This window comes from Rattus rattus, chromosome 2 (genome assembly GCF_011064425.1).
Source record: "Rattus rattus isolate New Zealand chromosome 2, Rrattus_CSIRO_v1, whole genome shotgun sequence".
Taxonomy (NCBI): domain Eukaryota; kingdom Metazoa; phylum Chordata; class Mammalia; order Rodentia; family Muridae; genus Rattus; species Rattus rattus.
The window spans coordinates 224,060,652-224,080,728 of NC_046155.1; the positions used below are offsets into that span (position 1 = coordinate 224,060,652).

A 20,077-nucleotide genomic window follows, 5' to 3' on the forward strand; every position below is an offset into this window, starting at 1 on the left:
GGGAAAAACGCAGCCCGTGGGGCAGAACCCCGCAAGCGAACTCGAGCCTCGGGGCCACAGGTAAGACTAACTTATCTGCTGCAAGTGACTTGCCTGGTGAACTCAAGGCACAGGTCCACAGGAACAGCTGAAGACCTGTAGAAAGGAAAAACTACACGCCCGAAAGCAGAACACTCTGTCCCCATAACTGACTGAAAGAGAGGAAAACAGGTCTACAGCACTCCTGACACACAGGCCTATAGGACAGTTTAGCCACTGTCAGAAATAGCAGAACAAAGTAACACTAGAGATAATCTGATGGCGAGAGGCAAGCGCAGGAACCCAAGCAACAGAAACCAAGACTACATGGCACCATCGGAGCCCAATTCTCCCATCAAAACAAACATGGAATATCCAAACACACCAGAAAAGCAAGATCTAGATTCAAAATCATATTTGATCATGATGCTGGAGAACTTCAAGAAAGACATGATGAACTCCCTTAGAGAACAAGTAGAAGCCTACAGAGAGGAATCGCAAAAATGCATGAAAGAATTCCAGGAAAACATAAATAAACAAGTAGAAGCCCATACAGAGGAGACACAAAAATCCCTGAAAGAATTAAAGGAAAACACAATCAAACAGTGGAAGGAATTAAAAATGGAAATAGAAGCAATCAAGAAAGAACACATGGAAACAACCCTGGATATAGAAAACCAAAAGAAGAGACAAGGAGCTGTAGATACAAGCTTTACCAACAGAATACAAGAGATGGAAGAGAGAATCTCAGGAGCAGAAGATTCCATAGAAATCATTGACTCAACTGTCAAAGATAATGTAAAGCGGAAAAAGCTACTGGTCCAAAACATACAGGAAATCCAGGACTCAATGAGAAGATCAAACCTAAGGATAATAGGTATAGAAGAGAGTGAAGACTCCCAGCTCAAAGGACCAGTACATATCTTCAACAAAATCATAGAAGAAAACTTCCCTAACCTAAAAAAAGAGATACCCATAGGCATACAAGAAGCCTACAGAACTCCAAATAGATTCGACCAGAAAAGAAACACCTCCCGTCACATAATAGTCAAAACACCAAACGCACAAAATAAGGAAAGAATATTAAAAGCAGTAAGGGAAAAAGGTCAAGTAACATATAAAGGCAGACCTATTAGAATCACACCAGACTTTTCGGGCCAGAAACTATGAAGGCCAGAAGATCCTGGACTGATGTCATACAGACCCTAAGAGAACACAAATGCCAGCCCAGGCTACTGTATCCTGCAAAACTCTCCAATTAACATAGATGGAGAAACCAAGATATTCCATGACAAAAACCAAATTTTACAATATCTTTCTACAAATCCAGCACTACAAAGGATAATAAATGGTAAAGCCCAACATAAGGAGGCAAGCTATACCCAAGAAGAGGCAAGAAACTAATCGTTTTGGCAACAAAACAAAGAGAAGAAAAGCACACAAACATAACACATCCACGTATGAATATAACAGGAAGCAATAATCACTATTCCTTAATATCTCTCAACATCAATGGCCTCAACTCCCCAATAAAAAGACATAGATTAACAAACTGGATACGCAACGAGGACCCTGCATTCTGCTGCCTACAGGAAACACACCTCAGAGACAAAGACAGACACTACCTCAGAGTGAAAGGCTGGGAAACAACTTTCCAGGCAAATGGTCGGAAGAAGCAAGCTGGAGTAGCCATTCTAATATCAAATAAAGTCAATTTTCAACTAAAAGTCATCAAAAAAGATAAGGAAGGACACTTTATATTTATCAAAGGAAAAATCCACCAAGATGAACTCTCAATCCTAAATATCTATGCCCCAAATACAAGGGCACCTACATACGTAAAAGAAACCTTACTAAAGCTCAAAACACACATTGCACCTCACACAATAATAGTAGGAGACTTCAACACCCCACTCTCATCAATGGACAGATCATGGAAACAGAAATTAAACAGAGACGTAGACAGACTAAGAGAAGTCATGAGCCAAATGGACTTAACGGATATTTATAGAACGTTTCTACCCTAATACAAAAAGGATATACTTCTTCTCAGCTCCTCATGGTATTTTCCCAAAATTGACCATATAATTGGTCAAAAAACGGGCCTCAACAGGTACAGAAAGATAGAAATAATCCCATGCGTATATCGGACCACCACGGCCTAAAAGCTGGTCTTCAATAACAATAAGGGAAGAATGCCCACATATACGTGGAAATTGAACAATGCTCTACTCAATGATAACCTGGTCAAGGAAGAAATAAAGAAAGAAATTAAAAAACTTTTTAGAATTTAATGAAAATGAAGGTACAACATACCCAAACTTATGGGACACGATGAAAGCTGTGCTAAGAGGAAAACTCATAGCGCCGAGTGCCTGCAGAAAGAAACAGGAAAGAGCATATGTGAGCAGCTTGACAGCACACCCAAAAGCTCTAGAAAAAAGAAGCAAATACACCCAGGAGGAGTAGAAGGCAGGAAATAATCAAACTCAGAGCCAAATCAACCAAGTAGAAACAAAAGGACCATAGAAAGAATCAACAGAACCAAAAGTTGGTTCTTTGAGAAAATCAACAAGATAGATAAACCCTTAGCCAGACTAACGAGAGGACACAGAGAGTGTGTCCAAATTAACAAAATCAGAAATGAAAAGGGAGACATAACTACAGATTCAGAGGAAATTCAAAATATCATCAGAACTTACTATAAAAGCCTATACTCAACAAAACTTGAAAAATCTGCAGGAAATGGACAATTTCCTAGACAGATACCAGGTACCAAGTTAAATCAGGAACAGATAAACCAGTTAAACAACCCCATAACTCCTAAGGAAATAGAAAAATCATTAAAGGACTCCCAACCAAAAAAAGAGCCCAGGTCCAGACGGGTTTAGTGCAGAATTCTATCAGACCTTCATAGAAGACCTCATACCAATATTATCCAAACTATTCCACAAAATTGAAACAGATGGAGCACTACCGAACTCCTTCTATGAAGCCACACCATTTTATACCTAAACCACACAAAGACCCAACAAAGAAAGAGAACTTCAGACCAATTTCCCTTATGAACATCGACAAAAAATACTCAATAAAAAATTCTGGCAAACCGAATCCAAGAGCACATCAAAACAATCATCCACCATGATCAAGTAGGCTTCATCCCAGGCATGCAGGGATGGTTTAATATACGGAAAACCATCAACGTGATCCATTATATAAACAAACTGAAAGAACAAAACCACATGATCATTTCATTAGATGCTGAGAAAGCATTTGACAAAATTCAACACCCCTTCATGATAAAAGTCCTGGAAAGAATAGGAATCCAAGGCCCATACCTAAACATAGTAAAAGCCATATACAGCAAACCAGTGGCTAACATTAAACTAAATGGAGAGAAACTTGAAGCAATCCCACTAAAATCAGGGACTAGACAAGGCTGCCCACTCTCTCCCTACTTATTCAATATAGTTCTTGAAGTTCTAGCCAGAGCAATCAGACAACAAAAGGAGGTCAAGGGGATACAGATCGAAAAGAAGAAGTCAAAATATCACTATTTGCAGATGATATGATAGTATATTTAAGTGATCCCAAAAGTTCCACCAGAGAACTACTAAAGCTGATAAACAACTTCAGCAAAGTGGCTGGGTATAAAATTAACTCAAATAAATCAGTAGCCTTCCTCTACACAAAAGAGAAACAAGCCGAGAAAGAAATTAGGGAAACGACACCCTTCATAATAGACCCAAATAATATAAAGTACCTCGGTGTGACTTTTAACCAAGCAAGTAAAAAGATTTGTACAACAAGAACTTCAAGACTTGAAGAAAGAAATTGAAGAAGACCTCAGAAGATGGAAAGATCTCCCATGCTCATGGATTGGCAGGATTAATATAGTAAAAATGGCCATTCTGCCTTTATCTACAGATTCAATGCAATCCCCATCAAAATACCAATCCAATTCTTCAAAGAGTTAGACAGAACAATTTGCAAATTCATCTGGAATAACAAAAACCCAGGATAGCTAAAACTATGCTCAACAATAAAAAGGACTTCTGGGGAATCGCTATCCCTGAACTCAAGCAGTATTACAGAGCAATTGTAATAAAACTGCATGGTATTGGTACAGAGACAGACAGATAGACCAATGGAATAGAATTGAAGACCCAGAAATGAACCCCACACCTATGGTCACTTGATTTTTGACAAAGGAGCCAAATCCATCCAATGGAAAAAGATAGCATTTTCAGCAAATGGTGCTGGTTCAACTGGAGGTCAACATGTAGAAGAATGCAGATCGATCCATGCTTATCACCCTGTACAAAGCTTAAGTCCAAGTGGATCAAGGACCTCCACATCAAACCAGACACACTCAAACTAATAGAAGAAAAACTAGGGAAGCATCTGGAACACATGGGCACTGGAAAAATTTCCTGAACAAAACACCAATGGCTTATGCTCTAAGATCAAGAATCGACAAATGGGATCTCATAAAAGTACAAAGTTCTGTAAGGCAAAGGACACTGTGGTCAGGACAAACGGCAACCAACAGATTGGGAAAAGATCTTTACCAATCCTACAACAGATAGAGGCCTTATATCCAAAAAATATACAAAGAACTCAAAAGTTAGACCAAGAGGGAGACAAATAACCCTATTAAAAAATGGGGTTCAGAGCTAAACAAAGAATTCACAGCTGAGGAATGCCGAATGGCTGAGAAACACCTAAAGAAATGTTCAACATCTTTAATCATCAGGGAAATGCAATCAAAACAACCCTGAGATTTCACCTCACACCAGTGAGAATGGCTAAGATCAAAAACTCAGGTGACAGCAAATGCTGGCGAGGATGCGGAGAAAGAGGAACACTCCTCCATTGTTGGTGGGGTTGCAGACTGGTACAACCATTCTGGAAATCAGTCTGGAGGTTTCTCAGAAAATTGGACATTGAACTGCCTGAGGATCCAGCTATACCTCTCTTGGGCATATACCCAAAAGATGCCCCAACATATAAAAAAGACACGTGCTCCACTATGTTCATCGCAGCCTTATTTATAATAGCCAGAAGCTGGAAAGAACCCAGATGCCCTTCAACAGAGGAATGGATACAGAAAATGTGGTACATCTACACAATGGAATATTACTCAGCTATCAAAAACAACGACTTTATGAAATTGTGAGGCAAATGGTTGGAACTGGAAAATATCATTCTGAGTGAGCTAACCCAATCACAGAAAGACATACATGGTATGCACTCACTGATAAGTGGCTATTAGCCCAAACGCTTGAATTACCCTAGTGGCCTAGAATGAATGAAACTCAAGACGGATGATCAAAATGTGAAGGCTTCACTCCTTCTTTAAAAGGGGAACAAGAATACCCGTGGCAGGGAAGAGAGAGGCAAAGATTAAAACAGAGACTGAAGGAACACCCATTCAGAGCCTGCCCCACATGTGGCCCATACATATAGAGCCACCCAATTAGACAAGATGGATGAAGCAAAGAAGTGCAGACCGACAGGAGCCGGATGTAGATCTTTCCTGAGAGACACAGCCAGAATACAGCAAATACAGAGGCGAATGCCAGCAGCAAACCACTGAACTGAGAACGGGACCCCTGTTGAAGGAATCAGAGAATGAACTGGAAGAGCTTGAAGGGCTTGAGACTCCATATGTACAACAATGCCAAGCAACCAGAGCTTCCAGGGACTAAGCCACTACCTAAAGACTATACATGGGCTGACCCTGGACTCTGACCTCATAGGTAGCAATGAATATCCTAGTAAGAGCACCAGTGGAAGGAGAAGCCCTGGGTCCTGCTAAGACTGAACCCCCAGTGAACTAGACTGTCGGGGGAGGGCGGCAATGGGGAGGGTGGGGAGGGGAACACCCATAAGGAAGGGGGGAGGAAGGGATGTTTGCCAAATGTACATAAGAAATACTCAAGTTAATAAAAAAAAAAAAAAAAAGAAATATGTCTACAAAGGATTAGCCTCGGATCCTGCTTCTGGAGGAATTAACTCCTAGAGGTCAGGTAAGCACAAAGCCACATACAGGTCTCCCAGTGCCACCGGTCATGTGTCCAGGGTCCAAGTGAGAGAAGGGGCCGAGAGAAAGCAAGCCCTGAGAAGGCCTGACAAAGTGTTCCTTTGAAACTGCTTGTTGGGCTTGTGGTTTGTAAGGATACCTAGAGTTTCTTTCGTGCGTGCGTATTAAAGTGTGGGTACAGGTGTGTGAGTGTGAAGTGTGCCTGTGCACGGGGAAGTCAAAGGACAAGCCCAGGTCTCATTCTTCCCGTACCAGCTGACTCTGCTTTTGAAGCAGTGTCGTGGGATGGAAGGAACTAGGCTAGCTGGCTATCGAACACCAGGGAGCCACCTATTTCTGTCCCCCAGCCCTAGGATTATAAACGAATTACACCATTCCTGGCTTGCTTTTTTAAAAAGCATAGGTTCTGAAGTTTAGAATCATATCCTCATGCTCACGAATCAAGTAGTTCACTCAGCTATTTCCATAGTCCTGTTTATGTCATGGCTGTTTAGGAAAGGGAATGCTCCTTCCCTTTGACCTGGAAGCCACTGGGTCTGCGGGTTTTTACAAATATACCTCCCCGAAAAAGATATCTTCTGCTCACATCCACAGACTCAAACATCTTCATCGTGGATAGATCTGCTGAGTGTGTGTAATGAGTCTGCTGTGATTTAAGTTGAGGGACCAGGTATCTCAGGGTCTGCAGGTTGGCACAGAGACTAAGTAGGCAACATGTATCCCAGGACTTCAAAGGCCCAGGTCACCTAACCTTTTCCATGTGGAAACTGAGGTAATATTCATGTCCTTTCTCTTTCTATCTTCAGAATGGCTTCCTGGAGCTCTGCAGCCTGGATGTTTAGTCACCCAGAAACACCACCACAGAAGGCCAGAAATGTCTGTTCTTGTCTGGCATCGTTCAGAACAAGTGACATTATTACCTCTCAACTTTATTTGCCCTTTTGACATTTTTCAAAAGTCACTAAATTGACTGGTTAAGTCATTAAATTAAGTCTGGTTTAAAGATGGAAGGTTTGCTTGAAGTGTCCTTAAGACATTTAAGAATGACAATGTGTTTTTGATATTTATATCCTTTTGTGAACTAGTCATTAGAGAACCTTAGTTGTCTGATAGGGACATCGGCTTTCAACCCATTTCATTCTATGTAAAAACCATGACATCCTTTTTTTTTATATGTGCACCTATTAAACTATAGTTGGTAATTATTCCTACTTTGTTTTTAATGCTATGATTTTTTGTTAGTTTATTTAATGTGCATAACGTGGGCGAAAGTTATATGTGGCATGTACAGGTACTACATGCATGCCTCATGCCCTGCAGAAGTCAGAAAAGAGTGTCGGATCTCCTGGAACTGGAGTTACAGACATTTGTGAGCAGTCATCTGGGTGCTGGGAGCCAAACCGGGATCCTCTCCAAGAGCCGCAAGTGCTCTTGACCACTGGGTTATCTCTCCAGCACCCCCATTCTCACTCTGCATGTTCCTGTCTACACAGTATAGAACTGGCTGAGACAGGCCAGTCTACCAGTTTGAATGCACCCATATATATGTACATATATGTATGTACGTGTGGTATGTATGTACGTGTGTGTGTGTGTGTGTGTGTGTGTGTGTCATTTTGTATGTAGGCAGAGATCAAAACTGTAGATCTGGCTGCCTCTGCCTCCCAAGGGCTGAAAATGTATACCACCATGTTCAGGCCCAAATTATATTTCTTGGAGGGGAGGAAAAAGGTTGAAAACACACCCTCTTGCTGTTAAAAAAAAAAAAAAAAAAAAAAAAAAGGCTTTAAGCCAGTGGTTCTCAACCTTCGTAAGGCTGCAACCCATGAATACAGTTCCTCGCGTTGTGGTGACCCCCGACCATAAAATTATTTTCATTGCTACTTCATAACTGTAATTTTGCTACTGTTATGAACTGTAATTTAAGTATCTGTTTTCCGATGGTCACTTGAGACAGGTAGAGAGCAGCTTCCAGCCACATTTGTCTCTTAGCCAAACCTGAAGCCTCCTATTCTTGGTTGTGTGTGTGTGTGTGTGTGTGTGTGTGTGTGTGTGTGTGTGTTTTATCATTGCTTTGTTTACAGAGTTGTGCTTGGTACCGAGTCAACTCTTCCTTCTTTTTGGAGTCTCAAGGGTCAGGAACCATCCTTCCGTAGGCATTCACACTTGGTTCATACCTTCTAGGTAAGAACGTTTTCTTAACTGGGGGACTTTAATTAGGAACACTAAGCCATGGTCTCTGTTAGCTTGTCAACAAGAAGAATCCCAGGCCACTCCCACTGCCGGCGCAGCACACTGAAATGCCAATGATCTGGACCATAGGGACCAAACGCCATTGTTTCACATACAGGAAAATCAAGTATTTTCTGCAACGGACCACAGACCACAGTAGCCTATGTAAAGGTATTTGTGGAAGCATCTGTAGCCAGACCTTGGCTGAGGTTAACTATTGTCTGGGGAGACTGCTTTCCCACCCAGAGGAAGAGGGGAACTGTGGGAACTAAGATATCTCACAACAGTGAATTTGATCCTGTGAGGTTATCTCTCTTCCTCGTTGTCTACTTTGGGTCAACCTTGGCTTATGGGCCCTGGTTTCACATGTGATCCAATAGTGCAAGCTTCCCCATATCACTGTCACTGGCTTCAACCCAGTCACAACTTGGGCTTGATGACACAATTTCTTCAATATACAAATGAACTCAAGTCTTCCTGGTCTCTCGCACACTCATATAGAGCTAACACACACACACACACACACACACACACACACACACACACACACACACCCCAAAACAAAAAAATAAAATACCTTGTATCTAAAGGGTAGAATGCTTTTTGAAGAAATCCCAATAAGAAACAAGTTTTCTAAGAGGTATCAGAAATCAATTGTAAACATTATTGTGAAACTGAATCATGATAGTCCATGACAGACCAAACTGGTGGCTAGACTTATGCATCGGAAATAAGTCATGCGACCTCGTAAGAATCAGTGAGAATGTGACACGAGTTTATATAGGTTTTTCTTAAGTCATAACTTATTCAAAAGAGTTCCCATGGGTGCTGAAAAGTACTTTCAGAAGAAGAAACGATCAGGAGGGGAGGTAAGGGAACTGGGAAGGTTTTCTAGCACAATGGGAGTGTAACCCATGTTGATGCCACTGGTGTCGCTAAATGAAAAGACAAAAAGATTGCTAGATGCTTAGCGTTTATTATATGTAGGATATATATGCTGGGGGAAAGTCTTACAAACGAAATACAGGGTCTTCAAGGGTTAGGGTACAAATGCTGGGAAATACAGAGTCTTCAAGGGTAGGGTACAAATGCTGGGAAATACAGAGTCTTCAAAGGTTAGGGTATACATGCTGGGGGAAAAAGTCTCAAAAATGGAATACAGAGTCTTCAAGGGTTAGGGTATATATGCTGAGGGGAAAAAAATCTCAAAAATGAAATACCAGAGTCTTCAAAGGGTAGGGTATACATGCCGTGGGGGAAAAGTCTCAAAAATGGAATACAGAGTCTTCAAAGGTTAGGGTATATATGCTGGGGGAAAAGTCTCAAAAATGAAATACAGAGTCTTCAAAGGTTAGGGTATATATGCTGGGGAAAAAGTCTCAAAAAAAAAACAGAATACAGGAGTCTTCAAAGGTTAGGGTATATATGCTGGGGAAAAAAGTCTCAAAAAAAACAGAATACAGAGTCTTCAAAGGTTAGGGTATATATGCTGGGAAAAAAGTCTCAAAAATGGAATACAGAGTCTTCAAGGGTTAGGGTATATATGCTGCGAAAAAAAGTCTCAAAAATGGAATACAGAGTCTTCAAGGGTTAGGGTATATATGCTGGGAAAAAAGTCTCAAAAATGAAATACAGAGTCTTCGAAGATTAGGGTATATATGGCTGAGGGAAAAAAATCTCAAAAACGGAATACAGAGTCTTCAAAGGTTATGGTATATATGCTGGGAAAAAAGTCTCAAAAATGGAATACAGAGTCTTCGAAGGTTATGGTATATATGCTGAGGTAAAAAAATCTCAAAAACGGAATACAGAGTCTTCAAAGGTTAGGGTATATATGCTGGGAAAAAAAGTCTCAAAAATGGAATACAGAGTCTTCAAGGGTTAGGGTATATATGCTGGGGAAAAAAGTCTCAAAAATGAAATACAGAGTCTTCGAAGATTAGGGTATATATGCTGAAGGAAAAAAATCTCAAAAACGGAATACAGAGTCTTCAAAGGTTATGGTATATATGCTGGGAAAAAAGTCTCAAAAACAGAATACAGAGTCTTCAAAGTTTAGGGTATATATGCTGGGAAAAAAAGTCTCAAAAATGAAATACAGAGTCTTCGAAGGTTACGGTATATATGCTGAGGTAAAAAAAATCTCAAAAACGGAATACAGAGTCTTCAAAGGTTAGGGTATATATGCTGGGAAAAAAAGTCTCAAAAATGGAATACAGAGTCTTCAAAGGTTAGGGTATATATGCTGGGAAAAAAAGTCTCAAAAATGGAATACAGAGTCTTCAAGGGTTAGGGTATATATGCTGAGGGAAAAAAAATCTCAAAAATGAAATACAGAGTCTTCAAAGGTTAGGGTATATATGCTGGGGAAAAAAGTCTCAAAAATGAAATACAGAGTCTTCAAGGGTTAGAGTATATATGCTGAGGTAAAAAAAATCTCAAAAACGGAATACAGAGTCTTCAAGGGTTAGGGTATATATGCTGGGGAAAAAGTCTCAAAAATGAAATACAGAGTCTTCAAGGGTTAGTGTATATATGCTGGGGAAAAAGTCTCAAAAACAAAATACAGAGCCTCCAAGGGTTAGGGTACAAATGCTGGGGGGGGAAGTCTCAAAAATGGAGTCTTTAAAGGTTAGGGTATGTATACTAAGAAACACAGTCTCAAAAATGAAATACAGAGTCTTCAAAGGTTAGGGTATACATGCTGGGAAATACAGTCTCAAAAAAGGAAATACAGAGTCTTCAAGGGTTAGTGTATATATGCTGGGAAATACGTTCTCAAAAACGAAATACAGTCTTCAAGGGTTGGGGTACATATGCTGGGGGGCGGGGAGAAAGTCTCAAAAACAGAATACAGAGTCTTCAAAGGTTAGGGTATACATGCTGGGAAATACAGTCTCAAAAAAGGAAATACAGAGTCTTCAAGGGTTAGGTTTTACACTTTCAAATCGATTAGCAAGATACCAACTGAGATTACAAGTACGGTTACATTGTAAAACACAAACCTCTTGGGATACAAAGTAACAAGGACTGAAATTCATCAACTACAGATACATTTTCCTATTGGTTGATCACAATACTTCAGAACTTAAGAGGCTTAAGTAGTAGGTTAAGCTAGGCAAAGAAAATCCTTATCTAATGTACTTAAGCTTTTTTTTTTTTTTTTAATTCCAGTACGTTTTCTCAAAGTCCTGTGAGAATCACGAGTGTCCCAGTCAGCCAACACTTTCGATTGATGCTTCTTCCCATTAGCTGGCCACTTGACTTGGCTACCCACAGGGATTTCTTTCTTCCTGTCAGATATGACTGACAACCAGTTTTGTCTTTAAGATAAACGAAGTCATAATTCACATTGGTACAGCATCACATGAAAAATATTGAAAAATACATTTAAAATTCACTTTTGAAAACGAAGACACCGACAGCTTCACACGGAACTTTCCTATATAAAGCTACACACAGACACACAACAGTAGGCTACCAGAAGGACAAACTACAAAGCGAGCTAAGAAGAAGAGCGACTAAACTACATCCAATCCTGAAGGTAGACGGGTCCCTGAAAAGAAACACACGGCCTAGTTACGAACGCCCTACGGAGATCACCCCCTTCTCTTCAAAACATCTTCCAAGTTGGAGAAGCCCAACGTTGCCCTCGTGCCCTTCCTAGGCAGTGCTAACACGCAACTACGCAGCTAACATCACTACGACGGCTAACACTCAACACGATATTTACAAATTAGCAGCTCATGTTTTGGATCTTGGTTTTGATTATATGAGAATAATACAAGGCTAATAATATGAGACTAACAATATCAGGGTAATAATACGATACTACTTGCAGTTCGATTACGGACTACGCCCGCACTCACTAAGTTTGGTACAAAGCATGAATACTAAGGATGATATATATATATATATGGATTGGCACAGTGCATGCAGTTAAGAGAGTCCTTTTTCCTCAATCTACTCATGGCAATAAGCTAGAAACCCCATTCCTGGTTTTCCAACGCTTCTCTTCAAACTGTAACTGATGTCTGGAACTGGAACTGGTGCTTGAAACATCTTCCGGAAGAGAAGCACCCTCTTAAAAAACCAATTTATCTGAACGCGTGGTGGAAATGGGGCAGGATAGCGGTGTTGGGGCCAGCTGTGAAAACATGAGGGGTCGGGGGTAGCGGGGGCTGGCCCATATTCAACGCGCTCATCGCTATTTGGGCTTCTTCTGGCTGCGGCTCCTCTTCCTCTTCCTCTTCTTCTTCCTCTGCCTCCTCTTCTTCTTCTTCTGCCTCTGGTTCGACCTCTTCCTCTTCCTCGATCTCTTCCTCTTCTTCGATCTCTTCCTCTTCTTCTTCTTCTTCCTCTGGCTCTGGCTCTGGCTCGGGCTCGGGCTGCAGCTGGGGCAGCAGCTGGGGCAGCTGCAGCTGTAGAGGCTGCAGCTGCATCTGGGGCTGCAGCTGGGGCTGGGGCTGGAGCTGCAACTGAAACTGTGGAGGCAGCTGTGGCTGGGGCAGCGGCTCTGGCAGCGGCAGCGGCGGCGGCGGAGGTAGCAGCGGTGGTGGCTGCTGCTGTGCCAGACAAGTTATCCTATGGGGCAGCGGCTCCCCGGCCCCCACAGGGATGGTGCCATTCACGAAGCCATTCTGGGGAGGAGGAGGGGGCAGCTGCCAGAACCCCAAGAGGGAGGAAATCTCCAGAGAGCCAGGAATGGCTATATTTACAGCATCTACCAGCAGCTCTTTGGGCAGGGTGACCTTCCCAAACCCCTCCTTAGCCATCTCAAAGCACTGACTGAACTTGACAGGCGACTGACACTCTTGCAGAGGAAATTCCTCAAAGAGACCCACGTTGCAAAAGCCCTTGAGATCTGCTTTCATCGGCATGCTTACAAACGGGGCAAAAGAGGTAGGAACTGGGCTGTACTTATGCTCCTGAAGAATGATGGGCGGAGGAGTAGAGGGAACTACCCCAGGGTGCAGAGTGAAAGGCTGCTCTGGCATCGGCTGCATTGGCGGCATAGACAGCATAGGCTGGGGAACCTCCTCTGGGGAAGCAAGCACTAGACCATGAATCTCAGGAGGCAGGACCCCATCAAGCCCGCTCTCGGGGGGCATTTCTAACTGGAAAGGAGGCATGGGATCAGCCTTGATCTGGAACGGAGGCGCAATGGGTTGGTAACCGCCCTGGTATTCTCCTGCTTGCAGACTCTCTTGCATCAGCTCCTGGGAGTGGGTCTTCTTGGTGTGACGAGTGAGGTGGTCTTTGCGCCCAAATCTCTGGGCGCAGAACTGACACAGGAAGTCCTTGCATCCTGTGTGGACCACCAGGTGGCGACGCACATCCTTCCGGGTGTAGAAGCATCTCTCGCAGTGGGTGCACTGGTGTTTCTTCTCCCTGGGCGCGTGGTGGGCCTTGTCTTCCGCGTGAGACTTGAGGTGGTCCAGCAGGACCTCGGTGCTCCCCAGCTCCAGGGTGCAGACGCCGCAGGTGAGATCGCCGCTGCTGGCCGAATGCAGGGCCACGTGCCTCTTGTAGCCCAGCATGGTGTGGTATTTCTTGCCACAATCTTCGCAGGCGTAGATCATCTTGTTGGGATCGTGGGTCTGGAGGTGATTCTTCAGGTGATCCTTCCGGTTGAAAGTCTTCGAACATTGAGTACACTGGTGAATCTTCTGGGGAGAGTGCGTAGCCATGTGTCTGGAAGCAAAGAGGAGGGGGTTACGCTTTACAGTTTGCAATAGAATTATTTTATGAATGAAGAAAAGGCAGGGGGCAACACTATCAAGACGTCACGGGTCTTAGTGACATTTTCGCTTTTATAGACTACTCTTTTCTGTATTTTCCCCTGTGAGTACGACATTTTACCATTTAAAAAGCCAAGGGTTACTAAAAGGCAGATTCAACTTTGTACCTAGAAGAAAGACTGACATATTATACTTTCCTGCTAGCTATAGATTTAAAAAAACGATGGGGTTATGAAGCGTATTTTTGGAAAGGGTTAAATAGGTGTACAACACTCTTCAGACATTTCTAAACTCCCCAGTTTGACCCGATTTGCACAGAACTCATCAGTGCCTCGTTTAGATGGTGTCGCTAACAACAGCTCTTAGATTTTCTCTATCGACTGAGATTAGTTCGTAAGCCAGTCCTGCCTTTATATGCATCTCTGTCGGGTATCATATAGGATGGCATAGCCACCTGCCCTCTAATGTACTCCAATTCGCTTTCGGAGTGCATCCATCCATCTATCATCTATCTATCTATCTATCTATCTATCTATCTATCTATCTCACAATTTAAATCCATTCAGCAGGTAGTTCATATCAAGATGCTTCGTGGTGCTCATTCAGATTTTCCAGCCCTTGGCTGTCTCTTCCTAGTAGACGTTTAATGTGCTGGGACCCACATTCTCTCTCTGGTTAACAAGTCAGCTATTCCACCTCCATCTCTGGTTATAAAATGTTACTTAGGTGGAAGTGGCTGGGCACCGGATGGTATGCTGCCCTACCACCTTTAAGGTGAACCTTAAGCATCCTGCCCTCTTAGTCCTCTCCAGTTCCTTCAAAGAGTATAGCCTCTGGCCAGGGAAGACTGAGGGGCTGGGATGTGGACAGTGGGTCTTGGATAATGGCCACTGCTTCCTGTTTTCGGCCTGCTTTCCACTTCAATCGTTTCTCCCGAACCACTACCTCTTCGACAGTGCTTAAAGCATTCGTTTGACTTACCACTGTCCTTCTAACTAATTCTACGTACTATGATAATCTATTACCTCATTCATTCATCTGTTGTCCCACTGTCCTTTCTCCCCCAGGCCTCTCATAGTACCCTACCATGGCCCCACTGAAGCCACCGCTACCCTCCGTGTTTAAGTAAGGGCGCCTGCATGTATACGAATTGAGTTTGACACAATCAGTGCACATGGTGGGCACTTGATACCGTTACTATGACAACTAGAGAATGGCCTGCAACTGAAGACATTTGAAATGCAAAGCAGGGAGGCATTTTCAGTCTTATTTTCAACACCAACTTTTATATTACATCGTCAGCAGTAGTGACGCCCTTAAGGTCGGGAGCATAATTTCTATCTTCCTTTTGTCTCTGTTAAGTACCTTCCTCTGCAGTACCCCCGAGAGGGAATGGTAATGTAGGCCTTCTGCCACTCAGATCGAAAGTCAGGGTGCTAATCCTCTCACTGGTGTGTGAGTCATCAGCAGGTTGAAGCTTGAGGGGTCGTTTTGTGAAGATGAGACACAAGCAATACCAAAAGAAGTACACAGAAAGCACTCAACTGTCAGTCAGGCTGCTTACCTAACAGTAGCGAGGAGTACATAACTGACACTAGAGAAATAATATTATATACCAACGCTCTTTTAAAGGACTCACGTGAAGAAAAAAAATCACTGCTTTGGTAGACCGTGGAGCCTCTGAAAAGTCTAAGAAACGTGCGTGCACGAAGTCTAAGTACAAAAGTTGAACTCCACATCTCCAAGTGTCAAGGTCATCAACGGAGTACTGGATACTCAGGTAATCACTGAAGACAGGGTTTAAAGAGAGCCTAAAAGGCTGAATGCACCCATACCCTGCCTTCCTTTCCCCTTCAGTGAGACCCCTGAGGGCCGACACTTAGAGGCCCGAGTCAAAGTACACAGCCTCCTAAAGCCTCTCACCTCATCAGCTTATACTTGGAGACGAAGGCTTTGCCACACTCAGTCTTGGAGCACTTGAATGGGCGCTCCCTGGTGTGGGAATAATTGTGGATGGTGAACTTCTCCAGGGTGAGGAAGGACTTGCCGCATTTTTGACAGCGAAAAGGAGCCATGGCCTCTGCTTCTCACACTTTCTTCTTCAGAGGTGCTGATGTGCCCAGCCGGGACAAAGGTCGGGGAGTCACCACAGCCTAGCAGCCAGGCGAGATCCGGAGCAGGAAGGGGATGGTCAGCACAATAGCTGGGGATCTAGGAGAGAAGAGGAACGGTTTTCTCACATCAGCTATTGGAAAACTGTACCCCCGACCGGCACCTGCACTACCGCATTAAAGCCAATGGCCTGCAATCAGTGTGTTCCTTTCAGAGGCTCAGATGGGCCTGGCCTGGTAACCCATCCTTCCTTCTCGCTTCCCACCCCCTCTGTTCTAATGGCTCATGAAACATTCTCTCCTAATAAGAACCGCTGCCTCCATAGACTCCCTCAACTTTATGGTTTTCAGCTCGGTTGACCAACTCGGGGTTGGGGGTGGGAAGGAGCAAGCCCCCCTCTTCGTGTGGTAGTGTGTTAACTGATTCACAATGACCACCCCTTATTCAAAACCATGAGCTTTTCCTCTTCACGCACTGTGAGCACAAGAGAGGTCGTTTCCAACACCTGTTTAAACTCTCAGAGGACGGGAAGGAATCATTTGTATATATCTCAGTGAATTTGTTTGTGAGATCACTTCTGCACCAGTTCCCGATACAGACAGGAATATGGAGACATGGAATCCGGCAGTGCTGGCGTGGTGAGCCTGTAAAACCTAGAAGCCTATAAAGTACAAAACGCTCCGTCCCCTCTCGCCCTCCGTAGCTACATTAGCACTGAACACTCAAGGTGGAGGAACCAGTGGGGAGGATTCTGTAATCCCATCACTCATTTGTCAGTTCAGGTACACAGATTGTTTTTTATTTTTTTAAGTTTTAGCTAAGGAAATTTACCCTCCCCAACTCATGCTTTATATGAATAGTATGCCCAACGGAACTTCCTACAGTAGAGATGTGATATGAACATTCCCCTCCCCACCCCCATCCACGCCACAATTATCTTAAGTTAGCCTCCAGCAGCCACAGAGATGAGGGGAAGGGCCGGGCTTTTCTTGCATGGGATTATGCTACTGATTAAGCCTCGGGTGTTTTGCTGAAACACAGGGATTGAGTTCAGCCATTTTATTAACACGGGGGAGGGGAGCAAGTTTCCCCAGTCCATATCCCAGTTCTCCCGTGAATCCCAGCTTCTTGGTTTATATAATCACATAATATATGTAATATATAATATATGGGCTGTCGGGGGACAATCAACGGAAACAATGACATAATCTTTCCATTTGTGATTGTAACCTGAAAGGGGAAAAAAATAAATCACTAAATACATCGTATTTATGGAATAAGACCTATGTGCCGTGGTATAGTTAATGGTTCCTAGCTACTGAGCTCTGTGCATAATGGACAGTGAGGCACGGTGTCTACCTCTGCGTAGGCCTCCGATAACTCAAAGTAGAAGAGGCCAGCGTGGGAGCAGACACGTGTGGAAAGAAGATAAGAAGCGGCCAAAAGAACAACTGTGGCCTTAGTCTCTCTGCCGATGTGACCCTCGTGAGTCACTGCTTATCCACACATCGTGGATGAAACAGAAAAGCGGTATTTTCTCTGTTTCTACAGTCGTCCCACACCACCACAGCTTGGCAGCCCCTCCCTACAGTCCCGTCTTCTCTCAATTGCAAACACCAGCAAGTGTGAGCTTCATCTGCACCATCGCCCCTGGGCCTTCTGGGACCAGGTGCAATCAGAGACAGATGACGCTGTGATTTACTCAAGAATGAGGCACATTTCCTCTGACTTCAGGCTCCCCAGACAGAAAAAACTCCACACGAAACAAGCCTCTCAAACGCCTTGTACTTGACGTGTATTTCGAGAACAGCCTTTTCTAAAACTTCGGTCTTGATGATTTTCTATGTTGTGTGTTAAACATACCCAGCCTAACAGGAAAGGCAAAACTCACCCTCAAGCATGGGGCTAATCAACCACCCCACTGTGAATATTCTTGATGGGTTGTAGCGTCTAGCGGTTCTCAGTTTCCTAGTATTAATACCCCACTCAACATCATTGCATATTGGGCATACATAGGGACTTGCACTGTCTTCCTGATGTAATCACAAACGCCCACAAAAATTCTTCCTAAAAACAAAGGCTAATCATGTATATATATATATATATATATATATATATATATATATATATATATATATGCTATCTCTCATCCGCCCCTCCCCCAACTCATACTAGCTGTATACTGCTAATTCTCTGCCTCCATTAAAAATTCGAGGTGCTTAAAATAGACTGCCTACTATCTAGAAAGCCATCAACAATTGCAACAGAGCTGGTCAACTACGGTCCTGAAGAGAGTCAGTCTGTCCTGTCTCTTGACCTACAAATTGCATTCGAATCTCTCTCTCTCACTCACACACACACACACACACACACTGTACTGCTGTTTCAACACCTGTTGCCCTGGAGAGAGAGTAAGTCTCCCCCCCACCCCCTTACTCAGGACTTGATTTTTCAGTCCCCCTGATTCTAAAAATACTGAGTAAGTGATACAGGTCTGCCAGGGTGCCAAAGAAACCTTGGGCCATCTGCTTCATTCTGCTCGTGGTGATTATTTTAGGGAGGAGGGAGGATCAGACAAGAATAAGAACCACATATATATATATGGTTTTATATATATTAACAGCCAGGAAGACTGCACTCCCTGGGGGTAGGGGCATACAACTGTAAAAAACGAGAGGTCAGAGCACAGATGTAGACCCAGGACTTCCCCAGGGCTGCCAAACACAATCGTCTAATGGGGAACAACTGTTTTACGACATTTCTCAAAATAAACCAGGACCTTCTGGCTTCTGTTTCCATTGTCCCCAGTCACACAAAGTGAGGCCCGCGTGTGAGGAAATGGGACTTTGGTCTTCCTAGAATGATATTCTAAGTTGGTTGGTTCTTTGGGGGTTGGGGGTTGGGGGGGGTGTTGAGGCCTAGTACGCTACTACTTAAAGTATAAAAGGGTCTTTCTGAGCCACAATGGCTCTCTCACATTTTTAAGGAGTCCTGAATTCAAAACGAAGTTTTAAAGGGCATTCCCTGAGGTGAGAAGCAAGAGAGAAATCCCTCTCTCTGGGAGCTGTCATTCCACTCAAATGCTTACGATGAACTATTTCCTAATCTGTGTGCTATATATCCTCTGCCTCATCAGATTAAAACGGACCGGTCTACGGCAACGCTTCTTAGAGAATTCAAGCAGCGAACAATCTATACAAATTGGTCTCAAGTGTGTGCACAGGTGATAATTTAATTTAATAGGTCCTGAAAGTCAGGCTGCTCACCAATCGCAGATGATACTCAATACAGAGATATTAGTGCTAAACGTCCCCTGGCATTTGAGCTTGACGTCACGTAGAGGGCACTTGCCTGCAATGAACTCATAAGCTGGCTCTACAAGGCCTGTCATGCTGCCATGGCTGCAGACCTCTCTCTTCCATGGCTGCTCAAAGACCAGTCCTCTGGGCTATTTTCTTAAAGTGCTACATTTTCTCTTGTGGCAAATACATTTCCAGTTCTGGAATATGGACAAGCGCCCTGTCTGTCCTGCAAACTCCTATTTCCCCGTCTCCCCGGGATGGAGGCACACTGTGGGGTTCACTCAGCAGGTTGGCAGACATCCCCACCTACATCTGTCTGGAAATCTTTCACTTAAACCCACACACACTGGTGGGAATGGCTCCACTACCACCCCTGGGAAGGTCTCCCCACAGCTGGCTGAACAATCAGGTTTTCTGCCTGTGGCTTCTTTTCAACTGCCATTTAAAATTGAGCCAGTAAGTAGAGCTCTTACTCCCTTAGAAAGGGGGCCCATACTAAGAAAGCCAAAGTGGGGTTTTTAAATCTAATACTCAAGGTTAAAATGCAGGAATTAATAGAATTGATTAAACCAAGCTTCAGGACACCAAGCGCATACCAAGCCTATACATTTTCAAAGGAACAAATG

At 43.4% G+C, this 20,077-nt stretch overlaps 1 protein-coding gene across 1 annotated transcript; it reads right to left on the reverse strand.

The window, feature by feature from the left end:
• Positions 1–9,747: 9,747 nt before the first annotated feature.
• Positions 9,748–16,146, reverse strand: Plagl1 (PLAG1 like zinc finger 1). The gene is made up of 2 exons (XM_032894975.1): positions 15,961–16,146; positions 9,748–13,990 (listed from the first exon to the last, which is right to left on the reverse strand). Exons 1-2 carry the CDS (start codon positions 16,110–16,112, stop codon positions 12,394–12,396), a joined length of 1,749 nt encoding a protein of 582 aa, XP_032750866.1. The 5' UTR covers positions 16,113–16,146; the 3' UTR covers positions 9,748–12,393.
• Between the last annotated feature and the right edge of the window lie 3,931 nt (positions 16,147–20,077).